The sequence below is a fragment of the Micromys minutus genome (assembly GCF_963924665.1).
Source record: "Micromys minutus genome assembly, chromosome: 15".
Classification (NCBI taxonomy): Eukaryota; Metazoa; Chordata; class Mammalia; order Rodentia; family Muridae; genus Micromys; species Micromys minutus.
In genome coordinates, this window is record NC_137984.1 from 34,702,398 (window position 1) to 34,720,953 (window position 18,556).

The 18,556-nt window shown below is 42.5% G+C and overlaps 1 protein-coding gene across 3 annotated transcripts in view; it reads right to left on the minus strand.

Moving 5' to 3' along the window:
• The window catches only part of DCUN1D1 (defective in cullin neddylation 1 domain containing 1), a 36,765-nt gene extending 18,949 nt beyond the window's left edge, over nt 1-17,816 (minus strand). The window contains exons 1-4 of one of the 3 annotated variants that reach the window (XM_080929523.1): nt 17,693-17,816; nt 6,395-6,611; nt 4,547-4,715; nt 1,885-2,015 (exon numbers count right to left, since the gene is read on the minus strand). In XM_080929523.1, coding sequence (XP_080785649.1) covers nt 1,885-2,015; nt 4,547-4,715; nt 6,395-6,611; nt 17,693-17,695 — 520 coding nt within the window. In that variant the 5' untranslated portion in view covers nt 17,696-17,816. Of the gene's footprint in view, nt 1-1,884; nt 2,016-4,546; nt 4,716-6,394; nt 6,612-14,049; nt 14,127-17,106; nt 17,240-17,692 lie in introns of those variants that run through there. The other 2 variants (XM_080929525.1, XM_080929524.1) reach the window with 2 other exon arrangements.
• Between the last annotated feature and the right edge of the window lie 740 nt (nt 17,817-18,556).

Genomic DNA, 18,556 nt, shown 5'->3' on the forward strand with positions numbered 1-18,556 from the left:
GGAGAACTAGAAAAAGAAATGGCTAGGCTACCCGGTCCTGCAGTACTGAGATCCGTCCAGTCTGATCATCTGTGCTGCATACGTGCATTGACGTCACACCGCACCCCACTAACTGTGTGGTTCTGCCTTCCTTTCAGATGCATTTAAAGAAAAGAACAAGATCGTGCTTATACTGATCTTATCAGAACTGCACTTTACAAACATTTTGAAACTCATCAGCCCCACTTCATCTTAGGCTAGTTCTCGGTCACACGCACTCGCCGCTTCTCTAGCCCCTCTCTAGTTGCTTCGGACTAATTCCTAGTCAAAGAATTGATCTTTTTCCTTGACGTCCCATCTAAAACATGGGGCAGATTTAGTACAAGAGGACTCATCAGCCTCTCCAGCTAGCTACTTCCAGAGAGAACCTGTGGCTGGGGCCAGCACAGAGCAGAGCACGTCCCTCACAGAGGACTAGGTCTCATTCCTACCAATGAATGGACAAACAGCAGGGCTGAGCCTGGGAGTCCGAGCAGCAGGATGCAAAGTTCAAGGTCTAATCTGCCTGGCAACGTGAACTTCTGACCAGCCCTGGCAGCTAGTGCGAGCATGAGACTCAAGAACCCTAGCGCACAGGACGCGGCTCGGCTGGTAACATGCCCGTCTGGCATGCGCAGGGCTGATTCCATCCCTAGCATCTAAAGAGCAAAGAAACCCCAACCCCTCACTCATGATTTATCCTTCCTGGGCCCAAGTTTTCTCATCTGCAAATTAAGAACAAAAAAGCGTAGATTCTATATCTGTGTATCTGGTACCCAGGAGTAATCTGCTGAAGAAAAGAGTAAAATTCTTCAGCATTGCTGCATAGGTGTGATCCCACCAGGTAAACTAAACGCTCACCTCCAACGGGATCACTGACATGGAAAAACTCCCAGTGTGTCCTATCTCTTACATACTCCAATTCAAAATATGTTTGTCCCAGTTTCAAAAGAAGTCTATGACTATTAATTTAGCTGTACTTAAGTCTCATCAACTTCCTGTCTCTCTAAAATCAAATCAATGCCTTCTCTCTGGCATAGTGTCAACTCATCTTTAAGTGTAGGAGCCCTGAGCCCTTCACTATTACTGCCTCTCTTTGTCCAGTCAGGTAACAAGCCTTCCAGTGTTATCTCCAGAGCCTAGAAAGCACTTTCCAATCTCTCTGGCTTTAATTACTCCTCCTTTTCTTTGGGAACCCTATTTTTACTACTCTGTGTTATCTACTGCTATCTAAGCTTTTTTAGGAACTTTGCAAACAAATTCCATTTCACCATTTACTTTCATAGTCCCTAACTGGCCTGAAGCAAATGGAAGCACACTGCATTTAGTACAAACTGGTTGAATAAACTTCTCTAGAGACAGAGGTGACCCCACAGGGCAAGGATGCTCTGCACTGGTTACTGCTTTCCCCAGTAAGACTGAGTCATGACCCTTTTCTTTTCACCCTTTCTTAGTTTTCAAATGTTAAAAAAAAAAAAAAAAAAAAAGAACCAGAAATGAAGGTTTTGAGCACTGTATCCGTGACTTAGCGATCTAGTAACAGTATCTTTGTAGATCCCTCCCACCACCCTAAAACTTTCTTGGATGTCTATGGACAAAAAAGTCCACAAACAGATGCCAGTGACACCCTACGGGCCACTTCTGCACTTTGTAGTCAGTGGTGCACATAAGACATCCAAGCGACCCTTTGCTGCACCGCGCCCACAGCGCCCACAGACCCTAACTAAATATCCGCTGCTCAGGGTTTCCAAAGCTGGCATTTTCATAACAGTATGTTCAAAACACAAGACTTTCTATTGCAAAAGTGATACTATCAATGTATTAAATATATGTAAAATACCAAATATAATTTTAAAATATTCTTACCTAATCCTTTTTGTCCTGGATTCTTTGCAAAATTAAAAGTAAACTGGTAAAAATCCTTAAATCGTCCTGGTTCTTTCAATTCTTGTTCCATCTTGGGTATTTGGGCCTTTAGTTTTTCTATGCTGTCACATCTACATTATAAAATTAAGTTTATAAATGGTTAACTTTTTACTATAAATTAAAAAATTAACTTAATTATTCCTATGAGGGCTTGCATTTGGTTCCTAGAACTTATGTTTAAGAAATCAGATAAGTTGGATTTCATCTTTTTACATAAGTTCCTCACTAACCCCTGAAACCTTGGAGAGCACCACAGCCCACTATGCATGGCTTCTCCCTACATATACACAACTGTGATACAAAGTGCAACTTATAGAAAAGACAAAGCAGAAGATTAATCAGAACTAATATTATAATAGTTATGCAGTAACGGAAATGCTATGCATGTGTTCTCTTTCTACTTAAAAAGCACATCTTAACCACCAACATCACTACCCTTACACCTTTGGAACATTGTTAGATAAAGTCAGGCCACCTGATGCTAACCACCACCAATGTAGTAACTGAGAAGGCCACCAAGTGAATAACAGGCATGCAGGGTACAGTGGGGGCATGCCGGACAAAGGGACAAATCATACTTCAGGCAGGAAAGCAGGACAGTTTAAAATCTTACATCTCTACTCACAATGATGCCCAACTTAAAACTTAGGGACCCCCCCCCCAGAAACTTTCAACTAATAATTTATTAACATGGTCAACTATGAGTCACTAAAACTTCACATGGATGAAGGGTAACTCTTGTCTAGAGTTATCATAAAGAAGACAAAGTCCACAATGATGAAATTTTAGAATGACTACTTCTAAAAGAAACTGGCTATTCTTTTTAAATATATTAAACTCTCAACACTGACTTACAGACTCCACTTCTGCATCCATGAATAGACAAGAATGTACAAAGCCAGCCCCATATCCACCTCTTTTCACTGTGGTAGAGACAGCTAGTGCTGCAGGTAGTCCTAGGAAGTAGCTTCCAAACAACTAGGCCACTTGCTAAGTATGTGTTCTTCTTGAAAACTTGATTTTAGTAAATACTAGCTAAATACTACCTTCAACTAAATTATTGAAAGCAGAATTAGGGTTTTTCCCTATGTTAATGAAACTTTCAACACATACCAAATTACTTTCCTCCTAACAATGGCCTATGACAGAAGAGTCCTAAATCTTAAAGACCCCACAAATCAATCAACTCAGTCTGTCCTCTAACACTCCTGCTTTTTATCTTCCTTCCACATCTCTGTAACATTCCATAGGACTCATTGTTATTACATGTCCCATAAGCAGAGATATTGCTTTTCCATAACTCTAGTGAAATATGTCTCTGACAAAGAAGCCCAGTAGGCATAGGACGGGCTGGCTGGGCTGTAAGTCAGGGTGGGGCACATCACTAACCTACTGTCTCTTCCTGGAAGCCCACCCTGCTCTGCCCTGCTTTGTAGTTGCCAGCCACAAGCCTCTGGACACCACTTCTCTTGCCAGCTCACTCAATGTCAGGGTCTAAAAGGCTAGGGAGGAAGGGAAATTTACCCAGGTTGCTGTCAGTAGAGGGAAATGTTAGTGTGTGAAAGGTCCCAGCGCTGTCTACTAGTGCTGGCAACTCCTACAGTAGTAGCCCCCCAGTCCCTACCCCACCCACCCCTGTGCTCTAACCAGTTTTATCCATCACAGTAGCAGCTTCTGAGCAGGCACCCTGCCCCTGCAGCCCTGCTTTCTCCCTAGGGACTGAATTCTGACCTGACTGGCTGGCTCACCTCATGAAGCCCCAGGGGTGGCAACAGCTACCGCCACCTCTTCACATATTCAGGTTTTCTCTTACATTGGTGTAGCACTTCTTACATTTTCTGTGGTCAGATTACTGAAGGCTGTGTCCTGACTGTGCCCAGCTTTTCAAAGCCCCTCCAACTGTAAGCAGAGTCCTGCTTGAGGTCCAGACTGGAATACTGCCTGGTTTGATCATCTCTTACGGGTGAGTAAACTACTTCCCTCACAGAGTGGTTATGAAGAGATAAGCAAAAGTTACTGGAATGAAGCCCCCACTCAATGTCAGCTTTTTGGTTTCTGTTATACTTTAGAGATAGGATCTCATACTGCAGCCCAAGCTGGCCTAGAGCTCCTATGTAGCTGAGCATGATCCTCTTGCATCTGCCTTCCACGGGCTGGGATTCCCACCATGCCCAGCTTTCAGACGACCTCTGAGGTTCTGTCAGCCAACTAGCAATTGTCAGTAAACCCGTTCACTAACCAGCTACCAAGTAAGCAGAGCTAAAAGCATTTAATCATTTCTATGAACCTCTAGTTCTTAAAATCTACATTGTTATGACTTCAGAATACACAGCCTCAAAATAGGAAGTAATTAATCAACTTGTTCATTTTATGTTGTTATGTTAAATACTAATGTCAGATAATGCTAATACTAGTGACGCCTAGGAACAAATTACTGAGAAATGCAGTTAGAGAAGGTTACAAACTTATAAGGCTTTTGGCAAACCCTGACTCACTACTGCTTGTGGGCTAGTAAAAACTTAGATCCATTTAAAACAGAAGACAAAACTGAGCTCCATCATTCGCACAGAGAGAACGTCTCCTCTGGACGTTACATACTCACCCTAACTCTGTCATGCCATCCATGAACTCCTGTCTGGAGAACTCGCACTGTGTGGCCGCCCTGAACTTCCATGCGATGATCAACACACTGATGCTGGCTGGGTCAAGGGCCAGATCATCACAGAACTGCTGTATCCCATCGATTCCGATTTTATTTTCATCCTGAGGGTCTTTAAAAGCACCAAAACAAAATAAAGTGAGTGCCATCCTTTGTCATATTCATAACAACAGATACTATTTTATTTTCTATTTTGAAACAAATCACAATATACCAATAGAGACATGAAGCTGTATTATTTTCACAGATGTTTCCCCTTATAGCAGCCTAAGTCAGTGCACCCCTGAGTACTACTGTTGAAGTGTACAGTAAAGTGTAAACGTAGCTGGACATTTAGTTTTTAAAATTTCACTCATGGAACCACAGGCTTGGTGCTGCACACTTTTAGTCCCAGCACAGTTATCTATATAAAAATGTCACACACACAAAATCAGACATGCCTATAGAGGGACAAAAGACTTTTAAGTCCAGACACTCATATTTTATTAAGTATTCAAAATTAACTGATGTTAAATTAGAAATTATTTTTACTTAAAATTCATTTTACCACAATTGCTTAAGTTTTAATAAAATGAAATATATAATCCAACCTTAATCTCAACAGTATCTGATGTTTACAATAGAACTATTTAAAAACAAACAAACAAAAAAAAAAACCTAGACACATACAAAGAAAAAGGTTCTCCTATACTGCTACCAAATACGATTTGCTAAAAAATGTAAACTGTATGGCTGTCCTCTGAGAGGTCCTGCCAGCAGCTGACTGAGACAGACGCAGATACTTAAACCCACCACTAGACTGAAGCTGGGGCCTCTATGGAGGAATTAGGGGAAGGATTGAAAGAGACTAAGGAGAGGGCAACCCTATAGGAAGACCAGCAGTCTCCACTGACATGGACCCACCAGCCAGGCAGCACACACAGGCTGGTCCAAGGCCCCCAGCACACATACAGCAGAAGACTGCCTGGTCTGGCCTCAGTGGGAGAAAATGTACCTAATACTCAAAAGACTTGAGGTCCCAGCAAAGGGTGATTGGGCTGGGGGGGGGGGGCTTTCAGAGGTAAGGGTAGGGGGATGAAATTAAGAGCTGTGGGAAGGGAGACTGACAGGGGGGACAACAGATGGAACGTAAATAAATGAAGTAATTTTAAAAATGTGAAATATCTGGTAGTGACTACCAGTTACAACAGTGCACACAGACCGGGTGTGTAGTAACACTTTGGAGCACCAATTATGCATAATATAATCCCATTTGGGGAGAATTTTGAAAATAACTATATACATCTGCATAAAAACTTAAAAGACATGTATGTATCCATACTGGACTATAAAATATAGGTTACCCTGAGGAGAATAAGGAACAGATAAACCATTATCCTTTTCTTTTATTCTGCTTTTTTCCTTTTCCAAGATAGTCTTACAATTTAGGTTAACCTTGAACTCTGCCTTCAGCTCTGAAAAGAAGGCTTGTAACACTAATCTCAGCTCTTCTGTTTTTTAAAGGGAGGTGTTACTTTACTAAAAAATTATTACACAGGCTTTCTTAAACCTGGCTCAGCAAGTTTTACAAACACAAGATTAGGAAAAGATGCCTCCTGCCTTCCATTCTCAAGCTGCATAACTGGGGAGAGGCCAAGAAGAGATTAAGTAAAACGGAGAATGAGCTCCCTTCTAAGATCGATTTAGTTACAGGGTCTGCTGTAGTTCTCCTGAGCACACTGAACCCCACAATCTGGGAAGACAAGGTCTCAGAACAACCCCACAACTTCTAACACTGAACCAAATACTCACCTTTGTATCTATTGTACAGTTGTTCTAACTTCTTCCTGTCCAACGATCCTTTTACGCTCTCCCGTATATAAAGTTCTGGATTTTGAAAAAAATTATCTGTTGCAACATCTAACTTCCAGTCATTTTGAGAAAGACAACTTACTGCAGTTTTCTCACTAGATTGTGTGAAGATCATAAACTGACGAACTTTATCCTTCTGCGATGATTTCAACTTGTTCTATAAGAATCAAAAAACAAACTGAAACTATGCAGTATTATACATTTCAATACAGTTAACTGTAGTCATGAGGATTCTTTTTCACATACATGGAAACATTTTTACTAAGATTTATTTGTGATCTATCATTATCTGAAAGACCAAGTTTGGTAGAGTTCTGGAAAGGTGAGAAGCATGGAGACCAGACGTGGGAGCTTGGCTCCTTAAAGAAGACATCCAGACAGTGAGCCAAAGCACCACGGAAGGGAAACAGGCACTGGTGTGTCCTAATACCCAGTGCAGCACTGTCTGGGGTTGTGCTGTCCAGCAAATAGAGGAATGAACATCCTACATTTCTCCTAGTTGGTATTTACAAAACATGTAATTCTTAGTACAATTCCCTTCCATTTTCCTCAAATACAAAGCATTTATTCTACTTATATCCAACCTTTAAAAAGCTTAATTATACATTTAGTATCTCTCTCTGTCTCTCTCTCTCTCTCTCTCTCTCTCTGTGTGTGTGTGTGTGTGTGTGTGTGTGTGTGTGTATGTGTGTGTGAGTGTGTGTGTGTGTGTGTGTTAAGGACTCACATGTCAAGATGCTAACATGAAGGTCAAAGGACAGTCTTCTAACATATGACAAAACTCAGCCATCAGACTGGGTATCAGGTACCTTTCTTTACCAGCTGAGCCACTTCACCAAGTCCCTGAGACACTTCTAAGACTCTTTCCCTTCTGTTTTCCTAGAAGGAGCATCTTTCTTACTTTGCTTGTGCCTAAGAGGCCTGGTGTTTTCCTTTTTCACTTGCCCTACACTGACAAGGATCCAAATAAGAGTCGCTCCTGCTGTCAAGGCCCATACCCTCCTTCCCATCCAAGCCAGTCTCCTGTGCAAAGGCCCAATGCATTCTTCCTCCTTTTAAGTCCCAATTCTGTTTTCTTAGCAAAATACTTAGGTTCTTTGAAAACTGCAATGTAAATGGAAGTTCGAACACATTCAAGATACAGTAGTCTGCAGTTTAAGCATCACTACTAAGAACCCGAGGTTCTGATTTGGCCCAAAGTGACAGACCACAAACTTGATGAACATAGGAGAGAAGAGATGTAGAAGGCTAAGTACTTTGTAAAACTCAGCCAGCCTTCATAGAAGAAATGAGAGAACAAAAGTAGCCTTAGGAATTCAAATCCTAGTGATTTTTCTAGGACCCTTCCTGCCTGATGGACATTGAGAATCTCTGAGAGATTCTCAAAGACAGAAGCTGTACCACTAACAGAGGGAAGAGAAGGCTGCACACTCCGGTGTGGGGACAAGCTCTCTCCCAACACGAAACAGTTTACACCCATGAGTCTCATCTATCCTTCACGAGCTTCCTATATGGGCTGATAACCCGACCAGCTCTGCATGCTATACTTCAGTTAGAGTCTAGGGATTCTCAACCATGTCACAGCCACTTGACAAACTATCCCCAGAAATATTTGCATTTCAACTCACAACAGTAACATTACAGGTATGAAGCAGCAACAGAAATATCCTTAAGGTTGGGGTCACCCAGCATTAGGAAGGTTGAGAACCACTGCTAAAGCCTATCACAGGATGTATTTCTCAAAGACAGATTATTTGTATCCTTTAAGTGCATTATTCAATGACAATCCCAATGAATTAAACCAGAAAGAAAATCATTTAAATTCCTGAAAGTTAATTAACTGAAAGTAAACAAGAAATCCATTTTTATTTCAACCTTGAAAATTTTCCTGAAACACAGCATATGTTCTCCTTGGGTATCTGACACGTTTACACCCTTTTAAAGCAGCTGAGTGTCACTGGGGCACTGCCCAGGCAGGACAACCTGGCTTATCTGGGACTTTAGTCCCACAGTACTGTGCCCAGTGTGCTGCTCCCTGCTGAAGACAGGAACTTAAAAGTCAAAAGGCACAACTTAAACCACTTCTAAAGAACTGTTCACAGCATTAGTGGCTTCCTGACAGAAGGCTAGATATTAGAAGATGGTGAGGGGGAAAAAGGTTGCCTTATCCAATTAAATCAACATTACACAAACTATTTTGTTTCACACCAAACATTAAGATTTTAAATACGATTAACGACTTTGTCTGGTTCAAGTATAAACTTTAGTCTGTGGGGAAATAAATGTATTCTTTAAAAGGTGCTGGTTACTCATGTGCAACCTCTTAAAAACAAATGAGCAGCACCTGGCGCACTCCTGATAGGGGGCACGTTGGGGAGTCAAGAGATGTCCGTGTCTGCCTGCTCTGCAGTGTCTGATAAGCAGCCTCTAGCTCCTGCTAACAGCATTCCTTCCAGCTCAAGCACCTATAGCAAGTCTTAGCCATCATCCCCCTCCAGGAGGATGTACTGCTTCCACAGGCTACAGGCTCTCCTAGCTAAATTACACCCACCCCTGCTCAGGCCATTTAGAACTAACATTCCCAGCTCCTTTTCCCAGGCCGCACAGGTGATGCTGGGCAAGAGGGAATGATATCAAGTTTGCCAACCTAAGAGAAGGAAAAGGGCTACTAGATTAAACAGAGAATATTTGGGAAGCAGGAGACAGGAGAATTTCGGGGGGAGGGGGGAATGAAGGGGAAGAAAAATAGATTTTTCTTTCTTAAATTTGGTTTTTCAAGGCAGGTTTCTCAATCTCTGGCTGTCCTAGAACTAGCTCTATAGACCAGGCTGGCTTCAAACTGACAAGAGATCTTCTGCCTCATGAGTGCTGGGGTTAAAGGTATGTGCAATCACACCTGGCTATAGATTTTTTTCTATTGCTATTAGAAAGCTAGTGGAGACACTCCTCCATGAGACAGCCGTCGGTGGTGAGGGGGAGATTTACTTTTCTATGTATTTAAAAGGACAGCTAGTCAATATGATTAAGCTGTACAATTGCCAGTCCTCAAATGCTAAGGCCATGTAGACATTACCAAGTTCTCAAGAAAGTCAGTAGTGGTGCGCATGCAAGGACATGCAATACTCAGGCTGGGTTAAGAGTCTTGTTTTTATTCTAGACCAAAAACAGGAAGAATGGAGGTTTGGGGTGCATGGGGAAAAATACTAAAATTAATAATCTGAGCAATAAAACTCACCTGTTCGATTTACAAGATAAATAAAATGCCTAGACTGTGAACACATACCTCTGTGCTTAAACCTGTACTTTGTATGTTCCCTTCCCTCCTGTTTTAACTCAATACATTTAAGAATCCTATTAAAAAAAATTATTTTCCTAGAAAAGGGTGTGGCTTAGCAGTATAGTATACACCGCAAATTTAATTCCAAACACAAAATGAGTGGTTTATCTTGGGGGGTGGGGGGATCAAATATAGTATTTTGCATCTAGCCAAGCAAAATTTCAAGCTTATTTTACCATCAAATTCACAAAACACAGTGACTAGATTAACAGAAGCCCAAGATTACCCTACAGAAAAAAGTAATAATAACAGTAAAGTCAAGAAAGTATTCCTATTATGTTTCCCCAAGAAAAGCCATGTACATGAAAAATAGCTTCCTGGCCAACTACGCCTCAAATTTTCAAAACACAAGTAACTTTAATGAGGACATGGTATTTGTATAAGAAGGAAAAAAAAGATTCATTCATTCATTTCCCTCCAAAATGTTCATCTTCTTATTCCTAAGTTCAACTTCCATCTCAACTCCATTAGGACACTCAGGCCCAGAGTTTGTTTTTAAAAGTGAGTATGGGCGTTTTGCCTGCAGGCACGCATGCACACCAAGTGCCTGCAGAAGTTGGGTGAGGGCATCGGATCCCCTGAACTGCCATGTGGATACCTAACCTGGGTGCTCTTAAGAGTCACCTCTCTGGGTTTGGAAAATTTGAAATGCAATTCTAGTTGGTTGATATCTAGTTCACAAGAGTCAGTGTTTCAACACACCAGAATCCCTTAATGAGCTCAAGTGTAGTGCACAGAAGGCAGATCTATGTGAGTTCAAGATCAGCCTAGTCTACATAGTAAATCCCAAGCTAACATGGTTACTCAGTGAGACTCTGACTCAAAATAAAAACAAAATAACCTTTCTCAGCATGTGCCTCCCTCATTAAAGGTTCTGTGTGTAGTAGGCGGCAGTGAGATGGAAAGGCACTCCCACCAATCCTGATGACAGAGCTCAATCTCCCACAAGCTGTCCTGACTTCTAAATGTGCACCGTGGGAATATGTGCCACCATACATAAATAAATAAACACAATACATCTTTTTAAAGTTCTGTGTGGCTATTCCTATGTGATTAGCATATGCTTAACATTTTTAGGTTCTTGTGAGATTTTTTTAAATGCTAGCTTTGGGCTAGTGAGCTACTTTTTCTTATGTAAGACCAGGTCTGCTGTAAACACAGTTAAGTGTTACTCATAACCAGAGCACTCAACTACAAATGACCCTCCCATAGGTCACAGGCCAAAAGTGCAGGAAATGTCAATTACATGGGATGACCTTCTCCGAGAGAAGACTTTCACCTGGGCACAAAGGGAGTCAGGCTAAGGTGAGTAAACTGTGTACATCTTTCCCTTCACTGCAGAGGCTCACCAAAACGTGGTTTATTGAAACTGAGACTACTTTGAAACCCAACTATGGTAAAGTTTCCATCCCACCCCATACCTCCTAATTGCGGTATGATTTGAAGAACTAATCTCTGTTTCAATTAACAAAGTATTACAGATCTAGGTATTTAACTTGAATTAATTTAACCTTTAACCTTAACTTGTTCATAGTAATGATTATTAGTCCATAAATTAAGCAAAAATAACTCTCGGCGCAGGGGTGGGCAAACAAAAAATATTTAAATAGTAAATGAAAAGTAATGACCACAACCAAAAAACCAACAGCCTGTGTTTGACTTACTACTGTTTCAGACTTTCTGCTAGCCAGTTACTCTTTTCTCTTCTCGTTTTTTGGAGGTGGGGGACACTGGGGAGATCGAAGATTTCCCTCTGTGGCCACAAGCTAACTTGAAACCTGAGAGACATTCCTGTCTCAGCTGATCAGGCTGGGTTTAGAGGCAATGGGTCATCTGGATTTACATCTAATGACTGAAAAGGAAATTACACTCACCAAGGCAGAACTGGTACTCAAAAGTATGGTGCCTAGCTTCAAAGAACATAGTTCTTCGATTCATTCCACACACATCCTCATGTGAACATGAAAACACAGGGTACGCCAGTGCAAACGCTGAGTCAGCATAAAGTGCAGGGCGTGGAGGGCAGCACTCTTTCTCCATCCACCCCGACAGAACCGACAGTTCCCTTCTCACATGAAATATCACCACTCTAACTACAGACTTCCTAAACACTGGCTCCCAGACCAGGCCCCAGGCTAGCTAATACAGGAACTTACAACATCTACTTGGGGCTCTGCTGGTAAATGGGTAAGGTTATTTTTAAAACAAATAATAAAACAAGATGAAAGTGTCATTTATAGCTCCATGACAGTCTACTTTTAAAAAGATGACAATCTATAGCTTTGAATAAAGAGGCAAAAAGACCTACAGCTACTAGAAGTCAGCGTTGCCTTTTCCAATGAAAATACTTGACACAAAATATAAACAGGTTATGGCAAGAAAACTTAAAGAACTAGTTACAATTTCCAATACTAAGCTTACTAAGCTAAATGAACCTGAACACAGACTATTCTTTTACATCTTAATCTGCAATACAGTATAATTACTACTAGGCCTGTACAGGTTATCGTTCATTTTTTAGTTTCCTGTACCATGAGTAACAGTTTAAATCATCTAAGAGGTATCAGGATCCTGCTACTGAGAGGAATGTGGAGTCCTCTGTGTAGTTACTGTGTACAATGATACAATCAGAATCTATGATTCAAAATGGTGTAAATAGTGTTCCTCATGTTTTTGGAGACGAGATCATGCACACTGTAGCCCAGGCTAGCCGACACCTCACCATGCATGCAGCCTTGAGTAGTCTGGAGTTCACACAACCTTGTCTCATCATCCTTACTGTCAGTTAGAAGCTTATCCAATCAAACCTGACCCTCACAGGGTTTTAACATTTAAACAATTTTCTCTCCGTTACTCCTAGAAATTAAGATTACTCAAAAGGTGGCTGTTATTGAAAATAGAATAATATCTTGATTTCCTAACAAAACACTTTTGACTATTTATTTTTACTAGCTTCTAGTTACATATGGTAAGAGGGCACAAACCAGTTCCTTAAACTTTACTTTTGCTGGTAACTTTTCAATTGAGCTTCCCTAACTTATTGCTTGACCATCTAACAAGCAGCCACAATAGCTAACTTTCCAAGCTGGTTGTAATGATGTATTTTGCTCCGGCCACCTGGCAAACTAATATAGAAAGATCATTTGAACCCAAGAGTTAGAGACTATCCTTGGCAATCTCATCTCAAAAAAAAAAAAAAAAAGTTAGAAAAACATAAATATTTTTTCCACAGAAAAAGAAAAAAAAAAGAGGAAAAAAAAAAAACCCAAAGAGCTGAATATTTTTAAAATTTTCATAGATAACTACAATGGCTAGCATTCAACAGTCAATACAATATTTGTTTCATAAAGATTCTTAAAAAGTAGAATCTAATTTTAAGATTCCTCATCTACTCAAATCTTAGCCAATATTCTTATAATGTAATAAAGACTCTAAATGTAAGATGGGAACTGCTCATGTGTCCCATACATAGCTAAGGATGACCTTGAGCTTCTGACCCTCTTGTCCAGGGATCTAGTGTTCAGGGATTACAGGCATATTGCACCATGGCCAGCTTATGGGGTCACAGGAATGTAACCCAGGGTTTTAAAAAGCGCTCTATCAACACTCGGCCCCTTAAGTAGTTATTAAAATATAGCAACCTAACAAGGAGACAAGTTGTATATTCATCAACTGATCACTGTACTCACTGGCGAGCAACTCAAAAGTGTAATTCAATACATTTTTTTTTAGAAAATTACTATTCAAAAGTAAATCTCTTAAATTTTTACAGTGCATACCGACAATCTTAAAACATTTCACAGAAGTAATGAAGATGCCTTTGAGGCACTTTCTCTTGGCTGGGGGGGTACAAACCTAAAGTAGTGGGTCAAAGCAATCACTTAGCCATCCAGGGGCTTGTTTCTGTCCACACAGCAACCGAATCCCACGTGAACTGTTTCTCTTCAGCAACTGTCATGGCCAACAGCACCATGGCCTGAACACCAGAGTGAGTGCTATTTTTGTTTTGATGTGTTGTTGCTGTTGTTTGTTTGCTTTGAGGTAGGGTCTTACTATACAGCAGAGCTGCGGCTGTCTCTAAATTCATTGTGTTGTCCAGTCTGGCCTTGAACTCCCCCACGTGTGACCCTCCTGTCTCACTCCCAGCATGCTGCCCTTACAAGCTTGCACCATCATGCCCAGAACTGCACATGTTGGATTTTAAAAAGCAACTTTTTCTTGGGCTGAATATGCAGGCAATGGTAGAAGGGTTGCTTACCATGCACAAGCCTGAGTCCCTCAAAAGTTGTGTGTGAAAGCTGCTTCCCTTGGTTCTTCTTTACATGTGCCCCAACCTAAAAGACCCAAATAAAAAGGCACTAGACTCAAGTGAGTCCTGCTCTTTTACAACTTAAAAACAAAAAAACAAATCCACACTCAGTAGATTTAGTGTTTTTCACCATATACCAAGAGTTTTAATTTTCAATTACATATTTAATGTTTACATCAGATCATTTGATTTAAAATAGAAGCAACTTGGTTGCATTCGATGTAAGATCCTAGAGTTGGACTAGCCAGAGATTCCGGATCAGTAGTGAAATCTTGCTTGTTATACTTGGGGGGGGGGGGGGGGGAATGAGAACTAGAGGAGGAACCAAGTACGGAACAAACAAGGAGGACCCTGTTTGTAATCTCTGTTCTTTCCCATACCAGCTCTTCTCCTTGCTCACAGCACTAAGAACCAAGACATTTGCCAGTGACGCTGACAGGAGGTGGTAATGCTGCCTACTCCACAAGTGGGAGTAGGGATACATAGTTATCAGCTGTCAGACTAGCATGCACTATGTTCTCAAAATCTCAATCTCTTCTCTCATTAAAAGCCACATTTTCTGCACAGTCACTGATTTACCAAATCACCAAAACATCCAACAATTTAAGAAAAAAAATTTTTTTTTACCCCTAGAACAGCTAGAGGAAAATGTATTAAACAGGCTATAGTGAAACAGAATTCAAAACTCTGTACATATAACCCACATTTAAAAAAAAGAACTTTAGAGTCTTGTAAGTAAAGGATTGTTTTCAAATGACTGTCACATTCTAACAGGATACCTGGGACAAAAGAAAAACTGCCATACCACTCAGAGTTTAGCAGTGCTTCCTGTCTCCCTTAGAAGAAAAACTGGTATCTTTCCAATGTTCACCAGGCAAAGCAAAACCTACTACTTCCCCACTTTGCTCTAGTGACCTCTTCAACTCTTGTCACACACTGCTCTTGCTACCAGCCTCACAACTCTCTTCCCACCCTGTTTCTATTCAAGTTTTCTCTCTTCAGTGGTGCAGACACTATTTTGTTATTTTGTATCCGCACTCCTAGGAGGCCCCAGTACTCCTGTAATCATCCCCTTCCCCTGATACTTACTGTCTTTCCCCCACAACATGTAACACCTTCTAAATTGTAGGGAAAGAAATATATACAATGTTTGGTTTTTGACTTTCCCTCGGTTTTGGTCTGACTTTTCCAGGCTTCTGTTTTATACTTACAGATATATCTCACAGTGTGAGGTTCACAGCAGATACCTAATGAATTTCAAAAGCAAACAGACCTTTTACTTTACTTATGGATATATGAAAGATGTGCAGCAAATTCTAAAGAACGACCCAGAGCAGATTTACACACTGCATTTTAGGGTGTGCTATTTGTAGAAAATATAATTATACATTTCAAAGTCTATACATTTTAAATTCATTAGAGCAGTAATTAACAACTCATTAATTTTAATTTTGTTACTTAACATTATTGTAATAGTTATTTTCCTATTTATTAGATTAATCTCAAATGCAATTTTCAACCATTTTTCTAAAGTTCATGTGATTTTGAAGACACATATGAAATGCTAGACTGGGAGAAACTGTTACATTTTTGTAACCATCTTACAAACCTGAACTTCAAAGCCTCTGGAGTTTCAATTTTCTACTTCTATAAAGGGGAAGGGATATGTCAAGTGATCTAAGATACTATTGATCTAAAGGCTTCTGTAATTTATAAAAATCTAATAGATTACATCATTTACATATATCTTTCACATTTAAAAAATTAGAATTTTTTAATAGAATTATTAAGCTTGGTAGTACTTTAGAAATCAATGAACCCAGTCCTGTCGTCTAATAAATAAGGAAAAAACTCAGATGTTTTGAATACTTCCTAAAATACACTTGTCTATCATGCATGAAACCCTGCCTAGGTTTGATCCCAGCCATGAGCTATTTTTGGTCTCTGTGTGAGTGAGAGGTAGGTAACTGGTCCCTGCCCCCCCCCTTATAGAGCTATATGAGATATTCTATTATTGTGTCTTTCCTAAAACTGACAAAAATTCGTGTTGTAGAAATTAGTTGTGGTGCACATGCCAAAAACAAAACTCCTAACAAGTCTGAAACTGTTTAATAACGTTTAGGAAAACAACTATAATTTCACAATGAAATACTTTTACTAATAAGATTCTTATGGGCCCATATTGACTTTCTAAACGAACAAGATCATACCAAGCAAAACAGTACGTGTGACATGAAATGAGTAAAGGCACAGAAAGTGACTTAAGTTAAGGGCATCTTAACTAGTTAACCACATCCAGTACGATTGCATGGAGTATGGCTAAGCTCCAAAATAAGCTAATTTAATATTAACCAAAGGAACAGAAGGCTACAAGTCCTAACCCAAAGTGAGCTCTCACTGAAACAGCATGAATCCTATATTCCTAATGAGCACTGGCAGGCACTGAAATCGAGGGCAGGTGTCTGATGTGGGCTGTGGGAAACTGCACACATACTCATGATGAATGTCCATCAGTGACACGCGCTATATTATTTCAGCCTCCTAAAAGCACCTCAGTAAGAGAGTGGAAACTCTCGAGGTTTCAGGAGTAATATCCAAGGCCTGTTCAAATAATTAAAGGAAAAACTGCAGACTCTGTTGGGTCTCTGAACTTTTACTGTACTCTCAAACACTAACCTGAACTTTCTTACAGACATAAAGTTTTACGAACTTAGCACAGAAATCTTGAATATGTGGGACCAAACCAAAGGCACACATGACACCAAGGCTGCTGGAGGCTGGGGCCATATAAGTGTCACTGAGCAAAAACAACCCCCCACGACTAAAGACTGAGGTATACACACTCCCCAAAGAGGCTTTTCAGCTCCCAGGAGCGAAAGACCTCCTCGCTTTTACTCTTCTCCCAGCAGCCTGCCGGGAACTCCAACCAGGTGTGACTACACACTTCCAAACTGAAAAGCAGTGACCAGCAGCGCCAGGTACTTAATGACAAAGGACTCAGCTCACCACAGCGTCTTCCAGCTTCCGTGACTTTTTCTCACCCAAACAAAAACCAGGAGAGGAGCAACTTGACAAACTGTCTTTTAAGAATCACAAATGGTCCTTAACTGCTATAATAAAGCAATTACTCCTCCCACCCCAAGCAAATAGACAAGGCGCTCGGAAGGCAGCAGGTCTCGGGGTCCCCCGGCTGCACTTCCGTCCGCAGCCCGGAGCTTCCCAGTCCCCTCGCGGGGACCGAGCCTCAGCTGAGCCTCCCCAACTCCCGGGCGCCTGGCGCCAGCGCGGACCCGCAAGGCCGACGCCGGCTCGTCAGGGCCGCCAGCACCCAGGGGCCCGGCCGGGACCGGGCAGCGCCAGGCCCGCTGCCCAGGCGCCGCCCGGCCGCACAATGGGGCGCGGGCCGTCCCCCAACGCCTCCGCGCCCGGCCCCGCTCCGGCGACTAGGCCCCGCCGCGCTCCGCTGCCCGGCCCTCGCGTAGCGGCGGCGCCGGGAAAGGACGGGCGGAGCTGAGCGCCGGCTGAGCAGCGGCAGCGGAGCGCAGCCGGGCCGGGGGTCCGGGCCGGGCGGCACGGCGCCGCGGTGCCTCACCATGTTGGTGTCCTCCGGACCTCTCCCCTCCTCCTCCGGCTCCGCAGCGAATGGACGGCGGCGGCGGCGGCGGCGCCTCTCACGGGCTCGCCGGGCTCCCGCTCATGCGCAGTGCGGCGGCCCGCGGAGCGGCCGGGCCGCGGGAGGCGGAGGGCGCGGGCCCCGGGGTGGGCGGCCTCGCCTGCCGGCATCCGTGGCGCGAGCGGCCCGGCGATCCGGCCGCCCGGGCTGCGGACTCGCGCTGAGACCCGCGCGGCTGGCGGCCGCGAACACAGTGAGGACGAAGCGCCCGGGCCCTGCCTGCGCCCCCACTCAGGGCGCCCTCGTCACGGCCGCGTCCTGTCCTCCGTGTGCTCCTAATAGCTCCACGTCAGAGTTCCCGGGTAAGTTTTTGGAAGAATCTGGGAGACTATTGCGCCTAGAGTCACTGTCATGCCTGGTGGTCAGGTCAAGCTTGACCTAGCCTGGCTGCTGAGCTGTGGTCCAGAGGAAGCGTGTGTGCTGCAAGAAGGAAATACAGTACTCCCTGCAGAGGAAGGAAATGAAACAGAAGTACGGCACTTAGAAAAAGCTGTCCAAGATTGCCCAGGTTTGTATATGGCACCCAACTGTACCATCGCGTCTTCATCACCAAACCTGCGTCTCCCTTCACCACCAGCAAACATCACCAGATCCGCCCTGGAAGTTAACCTTCCAAGTTTCTGTTCAAACAACTGTGGTGTCGCTCCTCAAGGCTTCCTGCTACTGCTTAGAACTAGCCACGTGGTGGGAGCTCCCAGAGTCCTGCAGAGGAAGATCTTTGGCGCTACAGACCTGTCATCATCCATTCATTTCTTACACCATCTTCCCCTCCCTCTCCCGTTC